This window comes from Lynx canadensis, chromosome E1 (genome assembly GCF_007474595.2).
Source record: "Lynx canadensis isolate LIC74 chromosome E1, mLynCan4.pri.v2, whole genome shotgun sequence".
NCBI classification, from domain to species: Eukaryota; Metazoa; Chordata; class Mammalia; order Carnivora; family Felidae; genus Lynx; species Lynx canadensis.
In genome coordinates this window covers 59,852,200-59,876,754 of record NC_044316.2, presented here as the reverse complement: position 1 = coordinate 59,876,754, position 24,555 = coordinate 59,852,200, and the positions used below count along the sequence as shown (strand labels likewise).

The 24,555-nt window shown below is 64.5% G+C and overlaps 2 protein-coding genes across 9 annotated transcripts in view; one reads left to right on the top strand and one right to left on the bottom strand.

The window, feature by feature from the left end:
* The window catches only part of CSNK1D (casein kinase 1 delta), a 32,939-nt gene extending 18,985 nt beyond the window's left edge, over window positions 1–13,954 (top strand). The window contains exons 4-10 of one of the 3 annotated variants that reach the window (XM_030295901.1): window positions 482–710; window positions 1,149–1,319; window positions 1,738–1,886; window positions 3,622–3,793; window positions 4,316–4,455; window positions 7,403–7,464; window positions 8,613–10,704. In XM_030295901.1, coding sequence (XP_030151761.1) covers window positions 482–710; window positions 1,149–1,319; window positions 1,738–1,886; window positions 3,622–3,793; window positions 4,316–4,455; window positions 7,403–7,464; window positions 8,613–8,682 — 993 coding nt within the window. In that variant the 3' untranslated portion in view covers window positions 8,683–10,704. Of the gene's footprint in view, window positions 1–481; window positions 711–1,148; window positions 1,320–1,737; window positions 1,887–3,621; window positions 3,794–4,315; window positions 4,456–7,402; window positions 7,465–8,612; window positions 10,705–13,055 lie in introns of those variants that run through there. The other 2 variants (XM_030295902.1, XM_030295903.1) reach the window with 2 other exon arrangements.
* Window positions 13,656–23,790, bottom strand: SLC16A3 (solute carrier family 16 member 3). Of its 6 annotated transcripts, XM_030295896.1 has the most exons (7): window positions 23,702–23,790; window positions 21,065–21,118; window positions 20,734–20,963; window positions 16,799–17,046; window positions 16,192–16,335; window positions 15,087–15,845; window positions 13,656–14,381 (listed from the first exon to the last, which is right to left on the bottom strand). In XM_030295896.1, the coding sequence occupies exons 4-7, from the start codon at window positions 17,019–17,021 to the stop codon at window positions 14,125–14,127; spliced, it is 1,383 nt and encodes a 460-aa protein (XP_030151756.1). In that variant the 5' UTR covers window positions 17,022–17,046; window positions 20,734–20,963; window positions 21,065–21,118; window positions 23,702–23,790; the 3' UTR covers window positions 13,656–14,124. The 6 variants fall into 6 exon arrangements, with proteins under 6 accessions (XP_030151756.1, XP_030151759.1, XP_030151758.1 ...); XM_030295899.1 differs by lacking the exon at window positions 21,065–21,118 and having other exon boundaries at window positions 23,702–23,785; XM_030295898.1 differs by lacking the exon at window positions 21,065–21,118 and having other exon boundaries at window positions 20,734–21,026; window positions 23,702–23,782.
* Window positions 23,791–24,555: the final 765 nt, after the last annotated feature.

Here is a 24,555-nt window from a genome sequence, read left to right as displayed (position 1 = left end):
TCCAAAGTGCCGGGGAGCCCGGGTGCTCGATGCCTGCTTGGTTTGCCTCGGCAGTGTGATGGCGCATTCGGGTGCGGTTCCCTTTGTTTTACGCCTGTTGGTGGGTGGGGAGAAAGCGGGCACACGGTCACCTTTGCTGCAAGGCACTGACGGTTGGCCGGCTTTGGAGACTGCCCCACACGGCGTCGCCCATTCGCGTGTGGGACTCTGTAGAGAGGCCGACTGGTGCAGACCCTCGTCTGGGAAGGGGGCGGTCCTGTCACCAGCCAGCAGTCCACCCACCACCGGAGCCAGCGAGGAAGACGGCAGGGGTCCCGAAGGTGGTCCGATCGGCGCCCTTCACTGGTTGTTGAGTTACTCTGCTCTGACCAAGGGCACGGGACGTGCAGCTAAGGGCGCAGCCCTCACTCTGCCGAGCCAGGATCCTTTTCCAAGGCTGCTGCTGGGGTTTAATGTCTCATCGTTCCTTCTCTGCTTCCAGATTAGTCGCATCGAATACATTCATTCAAAGAACTTCATCCACCGAGATGTGAAGCCAGATAACTTTCTCATGGGGCTGGGGAAGAAGGGCAACCTGGTCTACATCATTGACTTTGGGCTGGCCAAGAAGTACCGGGATGCCAGGACCCACCAGCACATCCCCTACCGCGAGAACAAAAACCTCACTGGGACGGCGCGGTATGCCTCCATCAACACGCATCTTGGAATCGGTGAGCCTGTGGGTGGTGGGCTCTTCTGTGCCCCCGGTCACTGGCCCAGGCCGCCTTGGGCATGTCCGTCCCTTAGCTCAGGGAAGGGGAAGCCCCTTGGGACACGCTGGGAGTGGCCAGCATGTTTGGCATGGAGGCTGTCATCGAACCTTTGTAGCGAAGGCTGACTGTCCGGACTGTGGAGAACCTTTTGTGAGGTGTGGTGGGGGCGGGTAAGTGGCTGGGCTTTCTGACAGTAAACTTAATATTGGTATCGCCCATCCAGGGGTGCCAGAGCCCCTAAACGCACATCAGGGGTGACTTCTGGTGAGAAAGAATCCGAGAGTATTTTCTGTAGCTTTAAAAGTGCATTTCCACAGTAAGCATGCGCCTGGGGTCTTGGCTTTGCAGCTGCAGGCGCACGTGTGCTGTTCTTAACCCATTTCCCATCTTTTCCAGAACAATCTCGAAGGGATGATCTGGAGTCACTGGGCTATGTGCTCATGTACTTCAATCTGGGCTCTCTGCCCTGGCAGGGGCTGAAGGCAGCCACCAAGAGGCAGAAGTACGAACGGATCAGCGAGAAGAAGATGTCCACCCCCATCGAAGTGCTGTGTAAAAGCTACCCCTGTGCGTGTCCTCGAGTGCAGGCGCTGGGTGGGCCTGTGGTCTCAGGGTGGGGTTAGGGTGGGGGTGCTGGGAGGCCAGCGAGTCCCGCGTGGTGAGGAGGGGAAGAGTCCGTGGGTGACCTGTCCTTGGGCTGGTGGCGGCTTCCTGTCCCTGGTGCTCCTCTGCTTTCCGGGACCAAGGACCCAGGGAGTTCTTTGTTCCTATGGAGAAATGCCCTGGGGGGAACCAGGCTGTGCTCTGTGGTGCTGGGTTTTCTTAAACTGTTTCCTGAAGTCTCAGTTCCCTCCCTGTGTGACCAGTGTTTCAGATGACATGTCTCGCGTGCCCGGTGTGTGGCAGGCCGTGGTGGCGAGAGCATCTGCAGCCACCAGTGCCCCGTTGGGCGCTGCTAGGTAGCACTGAGTATCTTGTTCTGCAGCTGAGTTCGCCACGTACCTGAATTTCTGCCGCTCCTTGCGTTTTGACGACAAGCCTGACTACTCCTACCTGAGGCAGCTCTTCAGGAATCTCTTCCACCGCCAGGGTTTCTCCTATGACTACGTGTTCGACTGGAACATGCTCAAATTTGTAAGTGCTCTGCCGGCTGGTTAGACAGAGGCCTCCGCCAGACGAGGTGCAGGTTTTAGAAGGCGTGTCTGCCGCCTAGGGGCAGCCGAGTGCACCTGCTAGGGTCTTGGCCCGGTGTGGGGTGCATCTGGCCAAGGCTGGGAGGTTCCAAGAAGCAAGATCCCGGTGAGGGGACAGTAAAGAAGGCACTGTGTCAGCGCTGGCCCCCCTGGAGCCAGTGGAATGTGTCTCCTGGCGCAGGTCTGCCTGGAACCAGGGCTCTTACTTGAATGACAGACCATGAGAATGTCATTTTATTATCATTCTCCTCACCGAGAGCGCCATGGCTTTGACTGCCTCTGATGTTGAGGTGTGGCTCCCGAGCGTTTGTCGTGCAGGGGGGTATGGCCAAGGCCGAGGGCTCCTGCCAGGTGACGTGACCACCTGCCCCTCCTCCCTCGGACCCAGCCGTGTGGGTGAGCGAGCTGGGTGGGTGCTCGGGAGGCGCGGTGCCTGGGGTCCAAGTGCGTTGACTTCCTTTGTTCGGGGGTTGTTGAATGGATGCAGGTTTGCGCGTGACTGCTGGGGGTGGGGGTGCAGAACTTGAGCTTTGGTGTTTGCCTTCTCTAAAGCAGGCTGCCTGTTACAGGAATCTAATTAATCTTGAGATACTATTGCCAGAAACTTCCAGGGTTTTTTTGGAACTTCTTCCTCTTTTGTTACAAATTTGTTATATTTAGTTACGAGCTTAAAACAGAAATTGGAACCTTTCCAGGGTGACAAGATCTGATGGAGGAGCGGAACCTCCTCTCTAGACAGCATAAGCCAGAAAGGATTATTTTGCGGCCTCGCGGGTACCCGGGTGTTCGTGCAGGGGTCTGTGCCGTGTGTGGGGGAACCGGGTGTGCCGCAGTGGGCTGGCGCAGGACGTGCCCCCACAGGTCGCCCAGAGTCTGGGCAACGTTCTGGCGGCATCCCCCTCCCAGTGGGGCCGGCCACCCTTCTCTGGGCAGGGCTGGGGTGTGGCTCGTCGCAGCTCTGTGGTGCTCATGCTGGAACAGCCACGCGGCTCTGCGCCGCCACTGAGAAGCTGCCACGGGTGGCGTGTTACTCAAGTGGGTGCGGAGGAAGACTTGTGCAGAAACCGACGGTGGCTGGATTTGGCCCGTGGGCTGCCGTTTGCAGACTGTTGCCTTACGGCACTGGTAATTAGAACGTGGTGGCGGGTGTCTTGTCCCCATTCGCCCGGTTCGTCGTGTAACTAGTTGTTTGTGCTGGGAGCGAGTTAAGTGGTGTCCACCACGTGGGTCCTCCTAGGGCAGCTCTGGCTACCTGAGTCCTTGTCATGTGGGCACTGGCCTGACATCCGCCGTGGGGCTGGGGATCTGGGCTCTGCTCAGGCCTCCCACCGACCAGACGCCGCCACTTTCACGTGCCTCTTGGATCCTCTGGGTACCAGCACGTTGGGCCCACCGCTGTCCTGACCTCGTGTGATTTCCCGTCCCCGTGTGGATGTTCACAGGGAAGAGGCCGCCCAGTTGCTATCAGTGAGGGGGGTTCAGGAGTGCTGGGGACCTCCTCTGCGCACTCATAGGGTCAGGGGGCAGGCCGCTGTCCCGGAGGGAGAGGCACCTCATCCCAGCTGGCCGCAGGTCCCAGTGCCCCTGGTGTGTTCTTGAGTCGCAAGGGGCAGCCGGGACCCTTGGGCAGTTTCCACCGAACCCTGTTCAGTCTAGTCTTCCTGCTTCCTTCACAGGGAGCCAGCCGAGCAGCTGATGACGCTGAGCGGGAGCGCCGCGATCGAGAGGAGCGGCTGAGGCACCCTCGGAACCCAGCCGCCCGCGGCCTCCCCTCCACGGCCTCTGGCCGCCTGCGGGGCACCCAGGAGGTGGCTCCTCCCACCCCCCTCACCCCTACCTCACACACCGGTGAGTGGGCTGGGGCCACGTCTCCCCAGCAGGCACCGGGGCTCCTGGTGTGCACGTTGGCCGCTCTGGTTGTTGGAGCTGCAGGGCCCCGCGCCGGGTGAGGCTGTGTGCGTCCCGCTTCTGGTCGACTCTGGTTCCCGAGGATGGGCAGGCCAGGGGACGTGTGTTTCACTGGACTTGGAGGACCCTGCCACTGATACATGGATGGCTCCCCTGGGAGCCTCTCTCCCCGCCCCTCTTTCCCCTCCATGAGCGACCCCCTGCGCACGGAGGCCTCGAGCTGCCCCCTTCCGCTGCTTGTGCTCCTGGGAAAGTCCGCCCGGAGCCAGCACACCGGTGTCCCTGGGTGCTCCGCGGCCCCTGCCCACCGCTGCCGACCTGGAGATCTGGTGGGGCCCCGCGGGGTACAGCGGCACCCACCTCCCTGCGTGCTAGACGCCGAGGCCACTGAGGAGAGGCCTCCTCTCGCTGATGGCAGGGCTGCTCTGAGGCCTCACCCTCGCCCCGTCTCCTCTTTTCCAGCTAACACCTCTCCTCGGCCCGTGTCTGGCATGGAAAGAGAGCGGAAAGTGAGTATGCGGCTGCACCGCGGCGCCCCCGTCAACGTCTCCTCCTCCGATCTCACGGGCCGACAAGATACCTCCCGCATGTCGACCTCACAGGTATGTACTCCGCACAGGCACGCACTCCGGGCTCGGCGAGGTCGGGACGCTGCGGCCCATGGGCCTCTCTGTGTCCGAGCTGGTCTTTGGGCGCCAAGAAGAGTGGGGCGAGGGTGTGGAAGGGCTTCGTTCCTTCCTGCTTCCCCTCGGCCGTCCTTTCCGAGTGTTAAGCGGGGAGGGACGCGGCGCCCCTTGCGGCTCTGCAGCCCCTTAGTTCAGAGCCTACTGCGGGCTGTGCAGAGGAAGGGCTCGTCTCCCGGCCACGCTGGGACAGGTAGTGGGGCCTTTTCTCTTCTGTGGCCCTCCTCGCAGCCCATCCCCAAGCCAGCCCTGGAGGCTTGGCCGTCTTCCGGTGCAGACTTGAGATGCCACGCCTGCTCACACCGCACGTCTGTCATGGGCGCACACAGGCTTGGAGGCCCTTAGCTCACGCTTGTTGGGCAGGCGGTCCCCATGGATTGCTGGCGGCCCCTGGAAGGTGGCCTGGACAAGCCTGTCAGCGCGTGGGTGAGGGTTCCCGTCTTCTGAGGTCCCTGCCCACCTGCCTTCTTTCTGACGAGGCAGGTGTCCTCAGAGAAATGGCTCGGTCATGCACACGGGTCCCTTCCACCCACATCCTCCTCTTCCCTCTCTGGCTTTGGTGCTGTGGCTCTTCTGCGTTCACCCACGTGCCCTCCACAGATGAGCTCTTTTCGCACACTTGGACCTTCTTGCTCAGGTAGCTGTCAGGTCCCTCTCCTGCTTCCAACAGGGTCCTCCGGGTGCCTGTGCCCCGTGGTATCTGCGGGGGGTTGGGGGGACGGGCATGGTTTTGGGGAGCACCCTGGAAGCCCGGGTCCTGGGTCACGCACCCCCGGCAGTGCCCCTCCGGCTCACTGTGGTACCTCTCTCGTTGACGAGTTAGCCTTGGGCCCTGCCGCTGGCACGCGCTTGGTGCTGGGCGTATCTTGGTGAATTGCTGGGCCAAGCACGTTGGTTAGGAGAGCACAGGGTCTGTGAGAACCGCCCAGAACCTCAGTTCCGCAGCGTCTGCTTGACCTTCTGGCGGAGGAGCAAGGAGGGAGTGCTCCTGATCACTTTTATTCTAGCCCGGTAAAGTGAATGGTTCCGGTGTGACTACCTCTAGGTTGCTGGTAGTTCTGCCAGAAAGGGGTTGTCTTTGTACGTAACTTTTTCCCAAAGAGATTAAGGATCCGTGTAGTTCTAATTGTGGGGCTCGAGGAGTCTGGCCAGCGTAATGAGCTTGGGCCCCACACTGCACCTCCCTCCCCGCAGGACTCAGAAAGGGCCATGGGCTTCTTCCCCCAAGCCCTGGAATCCATGAATCGGCAGCAGGAGATAGATCGTAGGCAGCGTCTGCCCACGCGTGGCCGAGAGCCCAGGCATACAGTCTGCTCCAGGGCCCCAGATACCCCAGGCAGGGACAATCGGGAGTCTGTGGACCCCAGGGGCTCTGTCTGGACTCAGGATCTACGTTCTCGACCTCAGCCAGCAAAGGTGAAGGAAGGGGCAGAGCTAATTCTCTTTGAGGGAAAAGAACGTACATGGAGGGTTTGGGACGACAGAGGGCCCGAGGCTGCCGGGACCGAGCCCAGCTTCTCCCGCACAGTGTGGCCAGCCTCAGCCCACATGCCCTGGGGCCTTGCTGTGAAGTCTCACTGAGCAGAGGCGAGTTTGCAACTGGGAGTCCCGTGTTCCGCGTCCTTGTTCTTTGTGCTTTCCGTGTGAAGAAGCGTGGGACTGGACCAGAAGGACGAGGCTCCAGAGGTGTGATGGGGAGGTGTCTCCCCTCTGATAGAAGCACTGGTCTCCCTGGGGGTCTTCTTAGGGTCTTTGTGTTGAGGACACGGCCCTGGGATGTGTCCCTGACGCACCCCCGACCCAGAGATGGTCCCTCCTTTGGGTTTTCCGGATCACCCACCTGCGCTCTTGGGAGACTCTGCACCAGGCTCCTGCCCTCCACGGGGGGTGACGGGCACCCTGTGGGACAGCAAGAGTCTCTTTCTGAGATTCTTGGCGGGGGTTGTCCCCCAGTGTCGGCCCCGGTGGTTTGGAGGTTCCAGCTTGTGTGATTCTGTGGGTTCCGTTCACTCTTCCCCAAAGGAAGCGGTGTGCAGGTAGAGCCAGGGATGCTTCTGTGAAGCGAGGGCGGCCCCCATGGGGCTGAGGCCGTGCGTGTTCTGTCCACCTCCCCCGTGGCTGCTTTTCGTCTGGGTTCTCTGTGAGCTTTGAAGAGATGTCGTGTCTTGTGCAGATGTGCGATGTCGGGAGGCAGTAGTTCTTCCCAGAAGGCGCTCGAGCCGCCGGCCGGCCTGTGGGGGACCCTGCTGACTCTCCAGCTGGGCGCGGGGAGGGGCCGTTGACATCTGTGTCCCTCGTCCCCACCCCTTAACCGTGGTGCGCTCAGACTTTGCAGGAGGGTGACCGTTGCTTGCCCCTACTTCCTTCTGGAGGGGGCTTGTGCTAGAGCACGGACCCCACGCTCCCGACCCAGGGCACGAATCCGACTTCTCAGCCAGAGCAGTGAGGACCCCAGAGGGCATCTGGTCGATGAACCTGTTTGTGAGTTTCTGTCTTCGAGAAGAAAAGGCCTCGCGGGTCCGGTGCCGTGAATAGAACGTGACACGGCCTCTGAGGTTAACCCCTTTCCAGTAAGACCCGTGGCCCCCTTGTCTTTCCTGTGGCCGGTCCGCGTATCAGGAGGGGTGGCCAAGCACAGGCAAGGCCTGGGGGCGGGGCCCACCGCGGGCCCCCATCCGGAAGTGTCAGGTTCACGCTCTGCCCGATGAGGCGAGAGGAGCGGCTGCGGCTGCTCTCGTCGTTCCTGGGGTCCCCTCTGGGGCAGCCTGGCCGGGTCGCGGACCCAGTTGAAGCGAGGTGCGGAAGGCCTCAGTCCTGCTTGCCGGCGGAACCCTTACCACGGCTTGTCTTTTCCCCCCCACCTCAGAATAGCATTCCTTCGAACACCACGGCAAGTAGCTGCACGTCTCCCGCTGGAAGGCAGCACCGGTGAGTGTGCTCATGTCGGGGCCCGGCAGGCGGCAGGCGGCAGGCCGCGGCGGGCGGGCGCGGACCACCCCTGCGTCCGCCCCGGGGGTGCGCAGGCGGGACCGGGCTTGCATGCCGGGTGCTGCAGGGAGAGCGCGCGCCCTCCGCCCGGTGCTTTTCCGTGAGTGGATTCCGGAGCGGCCGCGCTCAGCCGCCCGGTCTGGGGGCGCGCGGGGCGGCCCTGGGACCCTGCCCGCCGTTGCGCTGGCCGTCGGCCCCGTCCGGAGCCCGGGGCTGTGCGCTCCTGCGCGGCCCCGGCGGCCCCAGGGCACTCGAGCCGCCCCGGCCCGGGGTCCGTAGTGTGGGGCGCGGGGTGTGTCGTCCTCAGCTGAGCGGCCGTGCTTGGTGGGGGCTCTTGCGCTCTTGCTGCGGGAGTCTCCCGGTGGTCTCTGCCGCCCTGGCTTTGTCACTCTCTTCTTTCGCATTTATTTCTGTCCTCGTTTGTTTTTCTTTCCGACCTCGGTCTCTGCTCAGCATCCCGTCCGTGCTGCCGTCTGTATTAACCCGTCAGCCACAGTCGCCTGCTCCCCTGCCTGCCGTCGGCGCATGGCTGGGCACCCGAGCCAGGCCCACTCCCGTCGGTGACGCCGTGGCTCCTCGTGGCCAGGGCTCGCCGCCGGCGCCGCTGCGGCACCTGCCACGGTTCCGGCGTGGCCGCGTTCCCCGGGGCGCCCTGACGGGAGCTGCTTCTCACGTCTCCCCCCCACGGGGAGTCCCGGTGCCCACACGGCGCCTCGTCCCTGCTTCCTGAACGCCAGGTTACTTTCCAGGAAGGGGGTGCTGGGAGCAAGTACCTCTTCCGGCTTGGACTCTGTCTGGTCTGATTGTTCTCGAGCTTCTAGCTCCGTGGCCACCCGGCCTCCTTGCTTGCATGCTTCTTCCTCCTTCCCCGTCTTCCTGTCACTCGTTCCGCTGAGCACGTGTCCTGGCCGCAGAGGGACCTTCCGGCGTGGCTGGGCGTCTGGCGCGGGCGTCCAGAGTAGGGTCGGGCAGCGTCCGTGTCCCCCCCCCCCCCCCCCCTCGCCGTCACTGCTGTGTCGCGCCCAAGTCTGGCCGGCCCCGTGCCTCTGGCCTCATGCTGACCTTCTCCTGTGCTTTGGCTCCGACAGATTCCCGGTCGGGTGGCTTCCAGTGGTCTTCAGTCTGTGGTGCACCGATGAGAACTCCTTTCCGCTGTGAAGGGCAGACAATGCATGGCTGGTCTACTCTGTTACAATGGCTTTACTAGTGACGCGCCCCCCGGTCTAGAACCGAAACGTTAACACCGGGAGCTCTCCAGGCCGCCCGCCCAGCGACGCCCGTGGGGGAAACAAAACACAAACTAACCCGGACAGACCGCAAAGCTCTGCCGTCGCAGGGGCTGCACCGAGGGCCTCCCACGCGGCCCGCTCGTCTCGGGCTGGGAAGAAAAGCAGAGTGTGAGAGACAGTTGCAGAGAGAACCAGACTCCCGCTCAAGAGCCTTTCAGTCCCCCTGCGGTGGCGGCGCCCTGCTCCCTGACGAGCCCACTGTAACCACCGATCTTCTACTTGGTTAAGACAGTTTTGTATCATTTTGCTAAAAATTACTGGCTTAAATCTGTGTAAAGAAACCTGTCTTTTTATTGTTCCTTTCTCGTCTGTTTCTGCGGTCCTGAGACAGATGTTGCCTCTAAAGAGCCCCCGGAGCAGAGGCTGGCGTGGAGCTTCCGCGTAGGCAGAGCGCGTCAGGGAGCAGAACGCGGGCGCCGTCCTCTGCTTTGTGGTCCGTGTGTCGTGGGGTCCGCTGCGGAGAGGGGTTTTCTCGTCAGAAGTGCCGTCCCGTGTAGACGTGTGTGTAAGTGCCCCGTGCGTGTCCGTGTGTGTGCCGTGTGCTGTGCGTCTCGTGGCCTCGTTACGCTGGTGCTGGCTGTCACTGTCCCTTCCCCACCTGAAGCGGAAGGCCCGTGCGACGAGGTCCTCGGAGCAGTTAGGGAGCCAGGCTGCGCCTCACCCCCCCGGACGCGGCCAGAAGGAAGCCGAGCACCGAAGATCTCAGAGGCCAAGGCTTTGCGTGGCGCGTTGCTGGTGCCTCAGGAGAGGATTTCGAGCGAGAGACGTCGGACCCTCCGTTGGGGTCACGTGTGGTCGTTGTGGTGGTGGTGTTGCCTCCGTGTCTTTGAATTTGGGAAACGTTCTGAACGGACTGTAACTGTGATCGGTGTAGATTGGCCCTCAACGTGTGTTAACATCTGTGTGCTCAGAACCAAGGGCGTGGCGGTGTGCCCGGCACCGGGTTTGCCCACAGAGGCCTCGGCCCAAGGGAATCCGCCCTCAAGTGCCAAGACGCCGGTGACTCGACCTGTGTCCAGGAGGGTGTGGTGTCACGCACTTCCTTCCGGGACTTTCGTTGGGACCTAGCAAACCCCACGGGGGTCAAGAAGCAGGGCGGGGCTGAGTCTCGCCAGAAGGAACTCCCTCTTGGGCCCCTGGGCTCCTGGTGGTTTGCCAGGACGCTCCCTCATCTTGTCGCAGGCAGAGGCGCCAGGTGGCAGCCCGGAGCCCCCGTCGTGGGAAACAAGGTGCAATATAGGTGTTTGTGGGAACTTCCGCCTCTCCTCCTGCCGCCCCCTGCACAGTGCTCTGTGTGGAAACCAGGGCGCTGGCAGCAAGTGGACCGGAGAAGTGTCTGTCTCTGTTTTCCCTTCCTGCCCCCTCAGCCGCTAGCGCCGGAGTGCGGCCGTTTGCTTCTTTGTGAATCCTGAACGGGCTGTTCTGTTTGGGGGCGCGGGGCCTGGGCCAAGCGGGGCGGTGGGAGTGCGGTGCGAGCTCGGGCGGGTCAGGGTGGGCTGGGGACCCTCTCCAGAGGTACGCCTGCCCCTGGCGGGGCGTGAGCAGCACAGCCCCCCCCCCCCCCCCCCCCGGGTGCTGCCCGCCGCCGGTAGGGACAGCCTTCCCACGCTCTGCATCTGGGCTTCCACCTGAAATTGCCGGATGATCCGAAAGGCGGGCCCAGCACCCCGGGCCCGTGGCTGTGCGGCTGTCCGTCCGTCCGTCCGTGCACACTTGCTGCCCTCCCGGTGTTTAATTCCCCGTCACGACTGCAGGACGCGTAGTTGCAACGTCTGTATCAACCTGTGTATCGGTGGCCGGTCTCTGACTTGGCACGTTTGTGTGATCACTGCATCTATGTACTACCACCGTGTAAATAATAAATCCATGATGACTTCTACCTTCCCCCCTCCCCCGCCCTCCACATGGTCTTTATTTCATCCGTTTGAGAGGGGCGCTGTGTGTCTGACCTGCCCGCAGCCCGTCGGTGGTGTTGGTATAAGCTGGTCGGGAGCAGGTGGCCGGGCGGGCTGCCACTTCAGCGGTTCCAGAGCCGACGCCTGCGCAGGCCGTGCGCACACACGTGCCGGTGCGCTCGGGGGCCCCTTCTCCCCCCGGCCCGACCACCTTCACGGAGCAGGTGCCTGAGCCCCGTGGCCCCACGGGCAGCGCCAAAAGGAAGCACTGTCACCTGCCCTGAGCATTGTGGGGAGGCAGCCGGCCTGTCATGGTCGTACGGCCGCCGAGGGGGACATGGTTCCTGGGAGGCAGCTCCAGGGTGGGCCCCTCCATTTGTTGAACTCACAGCCTTGACCTCCCTCTCCCACGTGCACTCTTGAAGCCCTGCAGCCCCCGTGAGCCCCACACCCCACCGAACAAGAAGGCGCGGGGTTGGCCTACGTGCGCCTGAGGAGCCAGCTGCTCCCCGCGAGTGTGCGGTAACCCAGCACAGCCCTCCCCTTTCTGCCAACTCTGGCTGAGCCCAGTGGGCCGCCGGGTTCCGGAAGAGGGCTGGGCTCTTCCTTGGCCCTCCCCACTTCCCAGCCACCAACGTTGGGAAAGCAAAATTCGGGCCCCTTGTTGCTCCCCTCAGCCCAGGTGGCAGGGAGACCAGCCCCGAGCTGCCCTCCTCTGTTCTGCTGGGAGGGGGCCGCGGGCAGACAGGGGCCGTCACGCTGCCCTCTGCCCCGAGCCTGCCTGCCCTGTTCCTTGGCCTCTCAGCAGTGGAAGACTCCTGACGGTCCCCATCTTCCTGACCCAGGGACCAGCCGCTGGGCTGGGGCACAAGGCTCAGTACTCAGGAGTGTGTGCAGAGCCTCTGCTGAAAGCCGTTTGGAGCCCCTCCTGGAAACCCCACACCCTGTCCTTCGTCCCTTTGTCCTCCTGTGTCCAGAGCCTGGGTGCTGCCTCCCGTGTACCCGTGTGTTGGGTTACAAGGGTCCACCACGTTGTGCGTCCTTGAGGCCATGGATTGGGTGCTGGGAAGGACTGGGCAGTCCGTCAGGGCCGCTGCAAGTGCCGCCTCCCCCCATCGGGCACCCCCAGTTCAGGGCCCACACGCACGCGCCAGGGGCTTCTCCGCATAGGCTCTTCCCAGCGTTTGTATGTGGCGGGTCCACCCAGGTCTGGCCAGGCTAGGGGCAGCAGTCTGGGGTGATTTGGGGTGACGTGTGCGTACCTTCCAGGGAGGGGCCAAGAAGGCCCACCGAGGGGGGTTTGGCACGGGCGCCTGCCTCACTTCGCATGGGGCAGTCTCCACGGGGTGCTGGAGGGTGAGGGATGGCCCCACGAGCGCTGACTGCTCTCCCTGACTCGTGTGAGGGAGGAGTGCTCAGCCCTGGGTGGCCACAGCTTCCTGAGGACATCCAGGTTTCCTGTCTCCCCTGTTGGGCCCGGCCAGAAACACCTGGAACCAGAAAACTAGGCAGATAAGACTTCCTTGCTCACCCTCCCCCTCTGGCCTTGAACCTCAGCCTCCGGTCTGGGTTGGAAACGTTGAGACTGTGCCCAGCAGGGGGCCTTGGGTCCACCTCACGTGTCCACCAAGGTGCCGGCTAAGGGGACAGGTGGACCCGCGTTCCCTAGGCCAAGGGGAGGGTAGAGGAACCCTTGCTCACCCTGGAGTGCGCGTGCTTACCCATGGACCCCAGCCCCCCCCCGGCCGGCTGTGTGCATCCTGCCTCGATTGGAGCGATCATCTCAGAATTGCTTAATGTTAAGTATCCCCAGGGCAGGACTCGCGGGTTCGCTGGGCCCCATGCTGGGCCAGCCTTAGGACACGGGCATGGAGACGGGTGAGAACGCACACTTCAGTTGCTCCTGGCCAGCGCTGGGGAAGCAGTTTAGGGTGAGGGTTGGGGAGACTGCAGCGCGAGGTCCAGGAAGCCCACAACAGCTCTTCATGGCCAGCAGCAGCCAGACGGAGCTCCTGCGGCCGAGAAGGGGGAGGGTACAAACAGCCCAGCGGGCCCTGCCTGGCTCACCTGAACGCGGGCCAAGGGCAGTAGATGCGGGCCTCCGCCTTGACCCCTGCGGCAGCTGGCATCGCCACAGCCCCCGCCCCCCACAGAGGGCCTGGGCAGACCAGGATGGGCATCAGAGCCCCGGGGCTGTGGGCAGGTGCTGCAGGGGGGTGCCTGGCTTCACACAGCTCGAGGGGCACACGGAAGAGGGAGAGCAGCACCCCCCGGGGGGGGACATCTCCCCGGGGGGGACATCTCTGGCCGGGACAAGGTGTGAGCTTTCACTTGCTTTTCATTGCAGAGGAGCAGGGACGTGGCGTCTCTCCGGCTGCACGCGGCCCGCCAGGGTGCCCGCTGCCGTCCCCAGCGCCCGCGACGCACCACCTACTGAGGCGGCCCCAGCGGCCTCTGACCGGGCTCCCAGCCACGCAGGCCACCACTGGCCACGAGGGCAGGTGGGTGTGAGGTACCCGGGGCGAGGCCGAGCAGGGCTGGACCAGGAGGACGGGAGCAGATGCCCACCCTGGGTGCTGGCCACATAGGGCCACGATCAGCCAACCGAGGGGTGAATAAATGGAAGGCAGGAAGATCATTTTCTTTAAACACACACATAGTGAACACGAATCACACGTATGTCTCAGCTGAAGTGCCCACGCCTCAAAGGGGCTCCTGGGTGCGGCCAGACCCCTTCCATCCACGGGGCCCCTGGGTGGATGCTCTGAGCCATCTGGGCTCCAGCGACACAGGGTCCAGAGCCAGCAGCGCTTAGAAAGCCGACCCAGCTGACAAGGGCCAGAGCCACTTTGTAAAAATGACCAGGTTGTCTGTTGAAAAAGTGAGTTCGGAGCCAACGGTCAGACCCCTGCCCCTCGTAGAATGAGACCCCGGCTCTTTGAAGACATTCCTTCCAAGGTGGCTCCTCCCATACGCGGGTTTATTTCAGACCTTCAGAAGCGGAGGAAGGGAGATTTGTCCCCCAACACTCGGCGAGGGGCGGGCTAGAGCGCCGTGGTGGAGGTGGGGCGGGACGGGGTGCAGCCAGCCACACGGGGTGGGGGGGGTCTCTCCCGAGACGGTGCCGCTCCGCCCCTGACCCCGGTCGTGTTGTCTCTGAAGCATGGGTTTCTGGGTCCCTGAGCACAGCGGTGGGCACCAGGCTGCTCTGGGGTCAGCAGGCTGTGTCCCGGTGCAGACGGCTTGTGACCTCGAGGCTTGGCTGTACCACAGACCTGCTTTGGAATGACACGGTCCCCACCTCACCAGCCCCCCGAGACACACGGACGGCCCCACCCAAGCCGGTCCTGTTTGTGAAATAAACACGAGCCTTGAAGTCTCTGTCCGGTTCCCTCACCCCTGCTGGCCTCCTCCGCTCAGACGCTCGTCTCTGGGGTGTGAACCACCTCCCCGTTTTTCTCAGGCTCTGCTTTCAGGAAGTGTTCCACCTCCCGAGAGTCCACCCGCACGTCCGCGGGGGGCTTGTGGCGCTCCCCCTCCTCCACAGCCGCCTCGGGCCTCTTCTTGATGCAGAAGAAGTTGCCCAGCACCAGCACGAGGGAGGAGGCCAGCACCTCGGCCCCTGCCAGGAGAAACACGTACTGGTAGACGTGCGTCGCGTCCAGGAGCTTGCCTACAAAGGGGAGACAGCGTCAGCCTGGGCTGAAGGTCACCCCCACGGTCACCAGCTACCTCTGCACCGTTGTGCTGTTGGGGACAGCCCAGGGGCACCCTGTCCCGGCTTCTCCCTCCCCACAGGCAGCACAGACCAAGGGGCTTGGAGGAGGGTTTGGAGCCGTGCAGGTTCAGGGTGGGAGCCTCGTCTGAGGTGCCCGGAGGTATCTGGTCACACTGCCCGTCACCTGTCACCGTGGAGGCCTCTTGACCGTGGCCTTCACGGGAACTGCCTAGGCCCCAGAAGGACCCCAGGACCCCCGAGGCACAGCCCTGGAATTCACGGGGTCCCCTGTGGGTGCGGGCCTCCAGAGTCAGCTGGAGAGACCCTAGCCCACACCGTTTAAGTTTACGCCTCGGTATTTTCTCAGCCTTTGCAAAGGGTGAAAGCCCAAAGTGACCAAAGCCGACCCCCCACCTGGGCTCTGAGCTGGCCTGCATGCAGGGACAGCACCACCCTCAGGATTCGGGCACGTGCCCGCCTTTGGTCTAGGCCCGTGGCCCCCTCCGTGGTGGACCAAGCAGGTCCTCAGGAGGGGGGCATGCCTGGCGTTCACTCCTGCTGGAATACGGGTGGCCTGGCCACATTGGTAGGTGTCCCTGCAGCCAAGAGCCCTCCCATGGTGGGTCCCCCTCCTCAGGAAGGCTGTGACCCACCACTCACCGCCCGACGGGGGCCCAATGAGCACGGCAATGGCCTCCAGCAGCAGCACGAGGCCAATGGCACTGGAGAACTTCTGGGTGCCCACGATCGCCATGAGCACCTCGAACTGCAGGGCCCCCACCATGCCGTAGGAGATGCCGAAGAAGATGCAGAAGACCACCAGGCCACCGTAGTCGCTGGCCGTGGACCCCGTGAGGTCCGTGAAGCCGTTGAAGAACATAGAGAAGCTGAAGAGGTAGACGGAGTACGGTCGCACCTTCTTAAGCCCCGTGATGAAGCCCGCGGCGGGCCGGGCGAAGATATCGATGAAGCCCAGGACGGTGAGCAGGAAGGCAGCTTGGGTGTCGGGCACACCCAGGTCCTTGGCGTAGCTCACCACGAACACGGGGGGCACAAAGAGCCCCAGCACCATGATGGAGGCGGCCACGGCGTAGATGACAAAGCCACGGTCCCGGAAGACGCTCAGGTCCAGCAGCCGCCTGGCTGGCCGCTGGGGCCCGGGCCCCGAACCCGGCCGGGATGCCTCCAGGGGCCTCATGAGCGCGGCGCACACGCAGCAGTTGAGCAGGAGGCCCCCCAGGATGAGGAAGCCGCCCCGCCAGCCATAGTGGTCCTGCAGCAGCTGCCCCAGTGGGGACAGGGCGCACAGGAACACGGGGCTGCCCGCGGCCGCCAGCCCATTGGCCATGGGGCGCCTCTTGTTGAAATAGCGGTTGAGCATGATGAGGGAGGGCTGGAAGTTGAGCGCCAAGCCCAAGCCTGTGGGAGGGGCAGGCGGGGAAAGGTGTCAGCTCAGTCCTCCTGGCCCCTTGTCCCTGCCCCCCGTGTGCCCAGACACAGGCTCCGGCCTGAACAGTTGTACGTGGGGTCTGTGGGTGTCCACGCGAGGGGACCCGGTGTGCATTCGAAGCCCCTGTCACCAGCTAACATGCTGGGAGAGACAGACGGGGAACGAGGGACAGACTGGCGCCAGGGGTGGGAGGCAACCCACTGCCGCCCCCTCCCAAGAGGCCCCTCGCTCCGGATGCGCCGCCCGGCCCGTCATCTGGCCACTGAGGAGTGAGCGCGCCGTGGCCTGCCCCGCTCCCCGCTGGGCCCCACTCACCGGTGATGACCCCGGTAGTGAGGTAGAGCTGGATGACGCTTCCGCAGAAGGACGCAGCCACCATGCCCAGGGATGCCAGGAGGCCACCCGCGAGCATGACGGGCCGGCAGCCAAAGCGGTTCACACACACGCTGCAGAGTGGGCCTGGGGGTGGGGGGCAGAGAGCTGGGCCCGGACTCTCCCCCCCTGGTGCCCCCTGCCCCAGCTCAGCAGACAGGCCAGGTGCCCGGGATGTGAGTCGTGCCCAGACACCTTCCCAAGCCAAGCACGGTTTGCAGCAGAACGCCCCCGGGTCGGTCTCTTTTCTGTTTGCTCTGTTTAGGCGTCGAGACCCAACTGTCCGTAAAGGACCGTTCCAGAGCCTCGTCCTCTGGGACCACGTACAGCCACGTACAGTGCAGGTACGGCCTGTCGTCGGACAGGTCTTACAAAGACTTGGCCTGTGCTGGGTTTGGCCCCATGGAGAGCCACGGATTGGGGGCAGAAAGGGGCCCCCCTGGGCCCTGCCCATCTCCCACCCCCAGGCCTTCTTGCTTGTGTGCGGCTCTTAACCAGAACTGAACACGGTGAACTCCAGAGGTGACCGCCGGGCGTGACAGCCCCTCACCTGTCCCGTACAGCATGGCCAGCAGGATGGAGGAGATCCAGGCCGTGTCACTGTAGCCGATCCCAAACTCACGCATGAGCTCCTTGAAGAAGACGCTGACCGCCTTGGGGAAGGCGTAGGAGAAGCCCGTGATGACGAAGCAGCCGAAGAGGACGGCCCAGCCCCAGCCCCCATCAGGGGCCTTGATGCCGGTGGGACCCTCGTCAACCACGGCGCCGCCCATGGCCAGGAGGACAGGTTGTGCGTCCCTGAGGAAGGAAGGCAGGCTGCCTGGGTTGTCTGGCTGGGTCAGCCCCTGTGCTACCTGAGAGCCCCGCCTCCGGCCCTCACCTGGGGCCTCACCTGCACTTGGCCCCAGGCTGGAGGGTCTGGGCTGAGCAGCAGCTGCTGCCGTGCTCCCTCCCCCCGCTCAGGCCTGGCCCGCTCCCACCCAGCTGGCTCTAAAGGGCAGTGGCTTTTTTGGGCTCAGCAAGGTCTCAGGTTTCCTCCTGAGGAGGACAGACCCCAGCGGGGAAGTCAGCCCAGTGTGTCCTCTCGCCTGACCCTGTTGGGGGAGCAGCCCGCACTTCCCACCCCCCGCTGCAGGTGGGTCCTGTGAGAGGGGACCTGGGGTGGTGTCCCTTGAGACCTAATAATCTAGGTGTGGCCAGCCGTGCACCCCCACCCCCGACCCGGGGAATGGGGCTCCCAAGTGAGAGCCTGACCAAGAGGGGCTGAGGCTCACAGGCTTTGCTGTGCAGGCGGGACTGGGGGTCGCCAGCAGAGGCCATCGGGCAGTACCACTGAGGAAGCAAGAGGTCACCCCCCTGATCCGTGTCCTCAGGCCCGCGGATGCCCCGCTCCCCTCGCTCACTGTGCTGGTGCCGACTCCCCAGACCCAGCAGTTATCCAAGGCTGTTCCAGGAGAGGCTGGGGGCCTCTGCTGATCAAGGAAGAGGAGACCCCAGGGCAGCCAGCAGGGCTGCAGGGAGGGATGGGTGGGCAGGGGTGCGGCTTCCATGCAGCCTACTGGGGCAAACCCTCAGACCTCTCTCAAGCCCAGAGCTTAGCCCCGTTGAGGCACAGGAACTGGGAGGGCCGGGGCCAGACGTCCAACTGGAGCCCCCCGCCTCCACCTGATGCCAGGGATGAGGCCGGTGCCTTCGCCCCCCCCCCCCCCCCCCCCCCAGCTCACCAGACAGAGGCTGGTCCCAGGAGAGCGTCTCCTCAGTGCAGGTGCTGCCCGGACCGCAGCCCTCTCCTCTCCTGCCAGCGACCAAAGACTAGCTCTGGAGGACAGAAGCCCCAAGGGGGAGTTTGCCAGTTGCGGAGCATCCCAAGCAGATCTGACAGCCCGTGTCAGCCACCTGGCTCCACGCCGTCCCCTTTCCGACCTCATCCTTGACCTTGCAGAGCCCCCTGGGGGGCCCGTTTCTGTGTGCGAGGCATACGTGGAACCTGGGACAGGACTTTGGAGTGAGGACAAGGGCCTCTGTGCCTGGCCTGTGTGAGCACAGGGTCAGCGTTGTGGGGGAGAAGCCGTGGGAAGAATAACCCTTCTCCCTGCCCCCAGCATCCGGGCCACAGGTGCTCCCTGGGATCCTGATTCAGTGGTCTGGGGGGTACTGAGGCTCTGACCCAAGGGTGTGGCCTGTGTTGGGGGGTGTTTTTCAAGGGCTTTCCGGGTGATTCCCAGCAGTAGCTGCTGTTCAAGAGCACCACTGTTGGATGACCAGACCCCCCAGGAGCCAGCTGGCCACCAGGCTGATGACAGGGCTGACACGGCCCACTGGAGCAGAGCGCGGCCCGGGCCCCCACCCGGGGCTGGGCCAGAGGTCCGCTCCAGTGCTTGCCTTGCCTGCCAGCTGGGCCAGGCTTCACTGCCACCAGCACCGCTTCTGGGAGACCCAAGAGAACCTTTCTTCTCTCTGGGCTCCTGGACCCCGTGCCCTTTAGGCCCACCCACCCTGCCCCGAGTGCTCAGAAGCCTCCTGGGCCTAAGAGCGAGCTGCAGGGAGTTCCTGAGGCTAAGAGGGGCACAGGGGCACCCAGACCAGGGAAGCCTCCAGGCCCATGGCCTGCACGGCACCCCAGCTGGCCCTCTTGCGTATCTAAGGCATACCTGGAACCTGGGACCGGCCTCTGCCAGGAAAGTCTGGCCCCAGCCCTGGGTTCTCCCCACCAGATACCCTGTCTCAGACCTTGCAGCCATGTGCCGAGGACCGGCCGGAGGGGCAGACACATCCCACAGCCAAAACTGCATGCCCCGGCTATTCATCACTGTCCTTAGCTTAAAAGATCCCTGAGGTACACGCAGCAGGAGAACTTAATTAAAAGACGGGAAAAATGCACTTTGGGAATGTGTTGTGTTACAATTTAACGCCACTGTTTAAGGCAGAAAGCACAAACTGCCCCAGGACAAAGGACAGCGGTGGCGGTCATGGGGGCCCAGAGGAGCTGGTCATCCCCAGAATCCTGGCTTGTTTTGGGTTGTGGGCTTATGGGCATTCGTTGATTTTTAAAAATAGACCAAGTGGGCCATGCAAAGGCCAAAGAGGGATGTCTGACGCCAAAAGTTAGGAGCAGCTCAAGTCTGTATACCCAAAGTTCCAGAATACGGGGCCTCCCTCTGAGATCTTGGTTGTACTAGCCGCGCCTGGCGCTCGCCAGAGGAACACGCGCCCCAACCTTAGATGGCCTTTTTTTATGTTGAGCTGCTGCCCGCCAGGGCTGGGCCCTCCCTGGAAGTTCCCTTGGTCCTCAGGAGACCGACGCTGGCCACGTGTGGGACATGGGGCGTCCCCTGAACTAGCATCCAGGAGGGTGAGGGGAGCGGGGGTGCCAAGGCTTAGGTGCCAGGAGGATTTGGCATGCTTTAAGACCTGTGTGGGCCAAGTGGCTGCCACGGGAGGCTTACGTGGGGAGCATGGCCATCTCTCCCACCCATCCCTAGAGACTTCAGACACTTTGCTCCCAGCTGACCCCCCAGCCTAGGGTGCCAACCACACTAAAATGACCCCCTGTTCATTGCCCACATCAGCCAGGCTTCAAAGTGAAGTTTCTCAGCAAGATCTCAATTTGCCAGTGGGCAGTGGTGGTGGGCAAGCAGGGAAGGGAATTGGTGGGGCCTCAGTTTGGAGCAAAGGGGTTTTGCTCAGTAGGGCGTCCAGGTAGAGAAGGGGCTGGGATTCCTAAGAGCAAAATGGGTCTTGTCGACCCATGGGGGGAGGAGGGCCTGGAATGGAGGCCCCCTTGGGGGGACTGGTCGGGGACCCTCGCTGCAGTGTGCCAGGAGAGGCGGTGCCAGCACATCTGTGGGCACACACCAGCCAGCTGGACTTGTGATGACATTTACCCTCCCAGGGAAGCATGCGAACCACGTCCCCGGCCCAGAAATAACCCGCCCTCTGGACCTCAGAAAGCTGATCTCCCCGGTGGGGCATGTGTGTCCGCTCCTGGGTCAGGTGAGGCTCCAGGAGCTGCCCCCCCCCCAATTCCCGAAAAGGTCCCACGGCCCCAGGCGGCTGGGAGCTGAGCAGAGGAAGGCCCAGAGGAGAGCAGCATGGGGGTCGCTTGAACAGCCCGTTCCCGTAGACCACACATCTGAGCTCCCAAATCCAGGCCTTCTGCCAGCTTCTCCCGCAGGGGTCCACTGGCTGGCCGGCACCCCAGTGGGTCAGGACTCCAGACCCCCGCCCCTGAGCCAGCCTGGTCTCCTGGTCTCCCGTGTGCTCCAGCATCACCCCCTTCTCCGCCTGTACTCACCTGGGCACCTCCACCCGGAGGGCTGGGGCAGACACACACAAACAGCCCGGCCTTGGCCACCCCCACATCTCGGCTTCTCCCACTTCCAGAGCCCCTCCTGCTGCTCTACTCCAGCCTGCAGACCCGCTGCCGTCCCCAGTGTGCCCGGCCACACTCCCCATTAGGCTTCTGTAGGTGGTTCTCTCACCCGCCTTGGACCCTGGGTCTCTGGCCCGTGCGCTTCCAGGGCAGGCCGTGTCCCTGAGGTTCGCGGTGGTGGCCTCCAACTCCAGAGCCTGTAGGTTCGCCTTCCGGGGAGATTGGCTAGTTAACTAGCCAGACTTCCAGTCCTCAGAGACCAGCTCCAGGCGGGCGGGGCGGGAGAGGAGCGATTGCATTCCGTCCTGGGCTCTTCCTGCACCAGGACGCCTGGGACACGCGCCTGGGCACCAAAGAAACAGCCCCGTTGTGGCCGGCACCTGGCTTCAGTTGAGCCCCAAGGTCCCTGAAGCATAGGGGGTGGTTGACAGGAGAGTGCCATACCTTCAGGAGGAGGGAGAGCCTCCCAGGCTCCCTAGCTTCCTTTCCCCGCTGTCCCTGTTGTGCAAACAGGCAACATCATATCCGGATGCCTCCATCCACCCAGCGCTCAGCAAGCAACACTGGTCTGGGTGCTTGTCCGCTTCCCAGGGCTGACGCAGGACCCCAGATGCCCACCTCCGCCCTGCCCCCACCTGTGGGCAGAGCTGTTGACTGGAGGGAGGTGTCTGGGGCTTCTTCTGGGGACATGGGCCCTGAGCACTGAGTGAAGGTCTGCCCCAGGCATGACCCAAGCGTGCTAAGCCAGCCTGGGCCCTCCACACCACATCCACTGATCACGAAGTCCCCCGGGGCGCTCCCAAAGCGCTCACATCTTGCAGAGGCCAGTGGTGTGAAAACACCCTGCCCTGGGGCCAGCCCCTCTCCAACATCATGCCTCATGTGACAAGGAGGGGGCTGTGGGCTGTGGTCCTGTGTATGGTTTTGGGCTCACCCTGTCAGAGCCCCCTGGTCTGGAGGGCTCAGAGTGGTGGCTGGAGCAGGCTCAAAGCAACCCCCTCTAGTCCTGAACCCTGCCCAGCCTGCCCATCGCATGGCCATCTTGTCCCACCGCTCGACTCCCTGCAGCCCCCACCCCCACCCCGCCCCCCAAAGCTAGTGTTTTAAGGCTAAGGCCAAGAAGGGCTCTGCACGGCCAACCTCAGTAACCAGGAGGGGCCCCTCCCATCGCCACCCTATTGGGCCTGGTGGCAGGTGGGGGTCGGGCCGACCTTGGTGGGGCTGGGCGGTCACCAGCAGGGTAGAGACAGGGAGGGGTGTGGGAAGGGAGCAAGCTCCGCCTTGCCACCCCGCTCTCGCTGGGCCGAGGGACGTGGGGGACGTGACCACGCCAAGGGAGGAGCCGCCGCCGTATTGCCTGGAGTAGGCGCTCTCCCCGTCTGCTAGTCTGCTACCGTATAGGCCAGCGCCCGGGCCGCTGGGGTCAGGGAGCCCCAGAACGGCACAGGGCGCTAGTGAGCGCCGGCGCGGAAGGAGATCCTGTGGCCCCTCCCGCGGCTCCCCCCGGGGCGGGACCGGCTTCGGTTTGCCTCGGCAGGGGCCCGGCCATGTGGGCGCTGTGACCGGCTGTGAAAGTGGACTGAGAACTCTCCCTGAAGGCCACCCCACCCCGCCCATTTCACAGATGGGGACTGAGGCCGGGAGGTCTGTCCTTGCCGGGGCGGCACGGTGAGGATCCTCAGGCCTCTCCACTCCTGTCCCACGCTTGTCCTGGCCCAGCGCACCTGAGGCCTGACCCAGAGGTGCCTCGGATGGATTGATTGCTCTGTGAGACAGTCTTCCAGCCCTGGGCCCTTGGGGCACCCTGCTGGACTCCTAACCTCAGAGTGGCACCGGCCAGGTCACTGCTGGACCCACCCTAGAGCAAAGGGGCCTGGCACAGAAGACAGCACAGCCCCCTCCCCCCCCCCCCCCCCCCGCTTTACACACACTCCCTGGCCACTGTCCTGAAGAGCACAGACCCCCTTTTGTTGCTGCCCCTCCAGACCGAGGCTGCAGCTGGAGTCAGAGCCAGGTTGCCTCCTGGGTACCAGGGCCTGCCCAAGGTCACACCGAGTCATTACAGAGCTTGCCCTGGGGCCCGGCCTCCCATTGCTCACCCCAGGTCCCGTCCACACCACAGGCCTCTGGGCAGGAAGGTTCCACCCCACCTGTGCCCCTTCTGGGGGCGGGCCTCCTGCCGTGGGAACAACTCCTCGGTCATGGCCCACCCACAGAGGCCCGGTCCAGCCTCGAGGGCACGCTCCTGTGTCTGTCTCCCTCTCACACCCAGTGTGCACTTCTGGACGTGCAGCTCAGGGCCTCTGGGATGGAAAAGCACTCTGGCCTCCGGGCTGCCCCTTTGTCCCTCATCTAGAGGCCAGGCACCCCCAGTGACCGTGACCTGACTGCTTCTCTTCCACTCACAGCCTGCCGTCCACTGGCCTGGTCCAGCATCCAGGCAGGCACGTTGTCAACCCACCTTTCAGATAAATAGACTGAGGCCCCGCTGGTTTTCCCAGGGGGTAGAGGTCTGGGAGGCGGTGGAGGCGAACAGGGGAGTCCAGCCTGATTCTCAGAACGGGCTCCCCACCTTTCTGCCCCGGGCCTGGCCTGGGAGTCGTCGACCGAGGGCGGGTGCCAGACGGCGAGGCGAGTGTTGGGGCGCAGGGAGAGGCGGGAGGAGGTGAGACAGAGGCCCGCGGGGCCACGGCACCACCACCACCTCCACCGCCCAGCGCGGCGGCCAGAGCGCACGTGCTCCCCGCGCCCTCGGGAGGGGGCCCGGGCCGGCGGCAGCCCCACCAAATACCGCCCGCCGCCGTGGACCGAGCTCTTCGCGCCCGCGACCCCGCTCGGCCGCCCCGCGCACCCGCCTCCGGGACAGAGCCCAGCACTGCCCCCCCCGCCCCAGGGCCGCCCAACGCAGGGGGCGCACGGGGGGGCCGGTCCGAGGGCGCGGTGGGGGCGCGGCTGGTTCCCCGGAGCCCTTCGGTGGCGGCCGCCCGAGGCCCGGCGGGGAAGGGGCGAGGGGCGGGAGCGCCGACTCGGCCGAGGGTCCCGGCCCCGCCCCGCCCCGCCGAGCATCCGCGCCGCGCCTACCTGCCGCCGCTCGGCCGCCGCGCGCCTCTGGCCGCCTTGCCGGGGGGACTCGGAGCTCCGGCCGCTCGCGCCGCACGTCCCCCGCGCGTCACCGCCGCCTGGCGCCGCCCCTGCCCGCCCCGCCCGGACCCCGCGCCGCGCGGGAGGGGCGCCCTCAGCTCCCGACGGCGCCCGAGCTGTCGCCGGGCTGAGGGACGACCCCACCCCCGCCCCGGGCGGACCCCGGCCGGGAGGGAGATGCGCCTTCTCGCCGGGCCGGTCCCGCTCCCCCCTCGCCCGCGGGCGGGCCCCCAGGTCTCGCCCTCCCACCCCGGAGGCGGCACCCCTGACCCTGTGCCATTCCCCCCCCCCTCCCCGCTCAGCTCCGGGGCGCACAGGCCCCCCCCCCCCCCCCCCCCCCCCCCCGGAATCTCCGCCCCATCCAAACCTCCGCTTCCTCGCGGGCCGCGCCCCCCGCGCTGCCTGGGTCATCGCCGACCAGGCAGTCGACCTCCCTGAACTTCCGCTTCCCCGGGTGGCTCCGCGCCCTGCGAAGCCGGATAAAGCCGCGCCCCTCCCCTGGGGCGTCCAGGATCGCCACCCGGTGGGGTGGGACGCCGTCCCCGGCGCTCCCCATCCCCGCGCCCGCCGGCGCTCGAGCCGGCTGGTCCCAAGAAAGGTGCTTCAAGGCCCCATTATTCTTAGCTGTCACTTGGAGAGAGCTAAAGTTTGAGGAGGGGCCAAGGAGTGTGGCCGTTGGTGGCGGCCACCCTGCAGGGACCGCAGGAATACTTTCCACCCAGCCGACTTTGAAATGACACTCCAGGTCTCCTGGGACCAGGGGAGGTGGCGGAGGCACTGGCGACTGTGGGCTG

What these genes read in the sequence shown, in the direction of transcription:
- SLC16A3 (XM_030295894.1), bottom strand. Translation starts at nt 16,702, where the DNA reads ATGGGCAGGGCCCAGGGGGGCCCCTTTCTGCCCCCAATCCGTGGCTCT. An exon ending in CACTACCGGGGTCATCACCG is followed by an intron (nt 15,846 to 16,191) that starts GTGAGTGGGGCC and finishes CCCCTCCCACAG; the next exon opens with GCTTGGGCTTGGCGCTCAAC. An exon ending in CATTGGGCCCCCGTCGGGCG is followed by an intron (nt 14,382 to 15,086) that starts GTGAGTGGTGGG and finishes TCCCCTTTGTAG; the next exon opens with GCAAGCTCCTGGACGCGACG.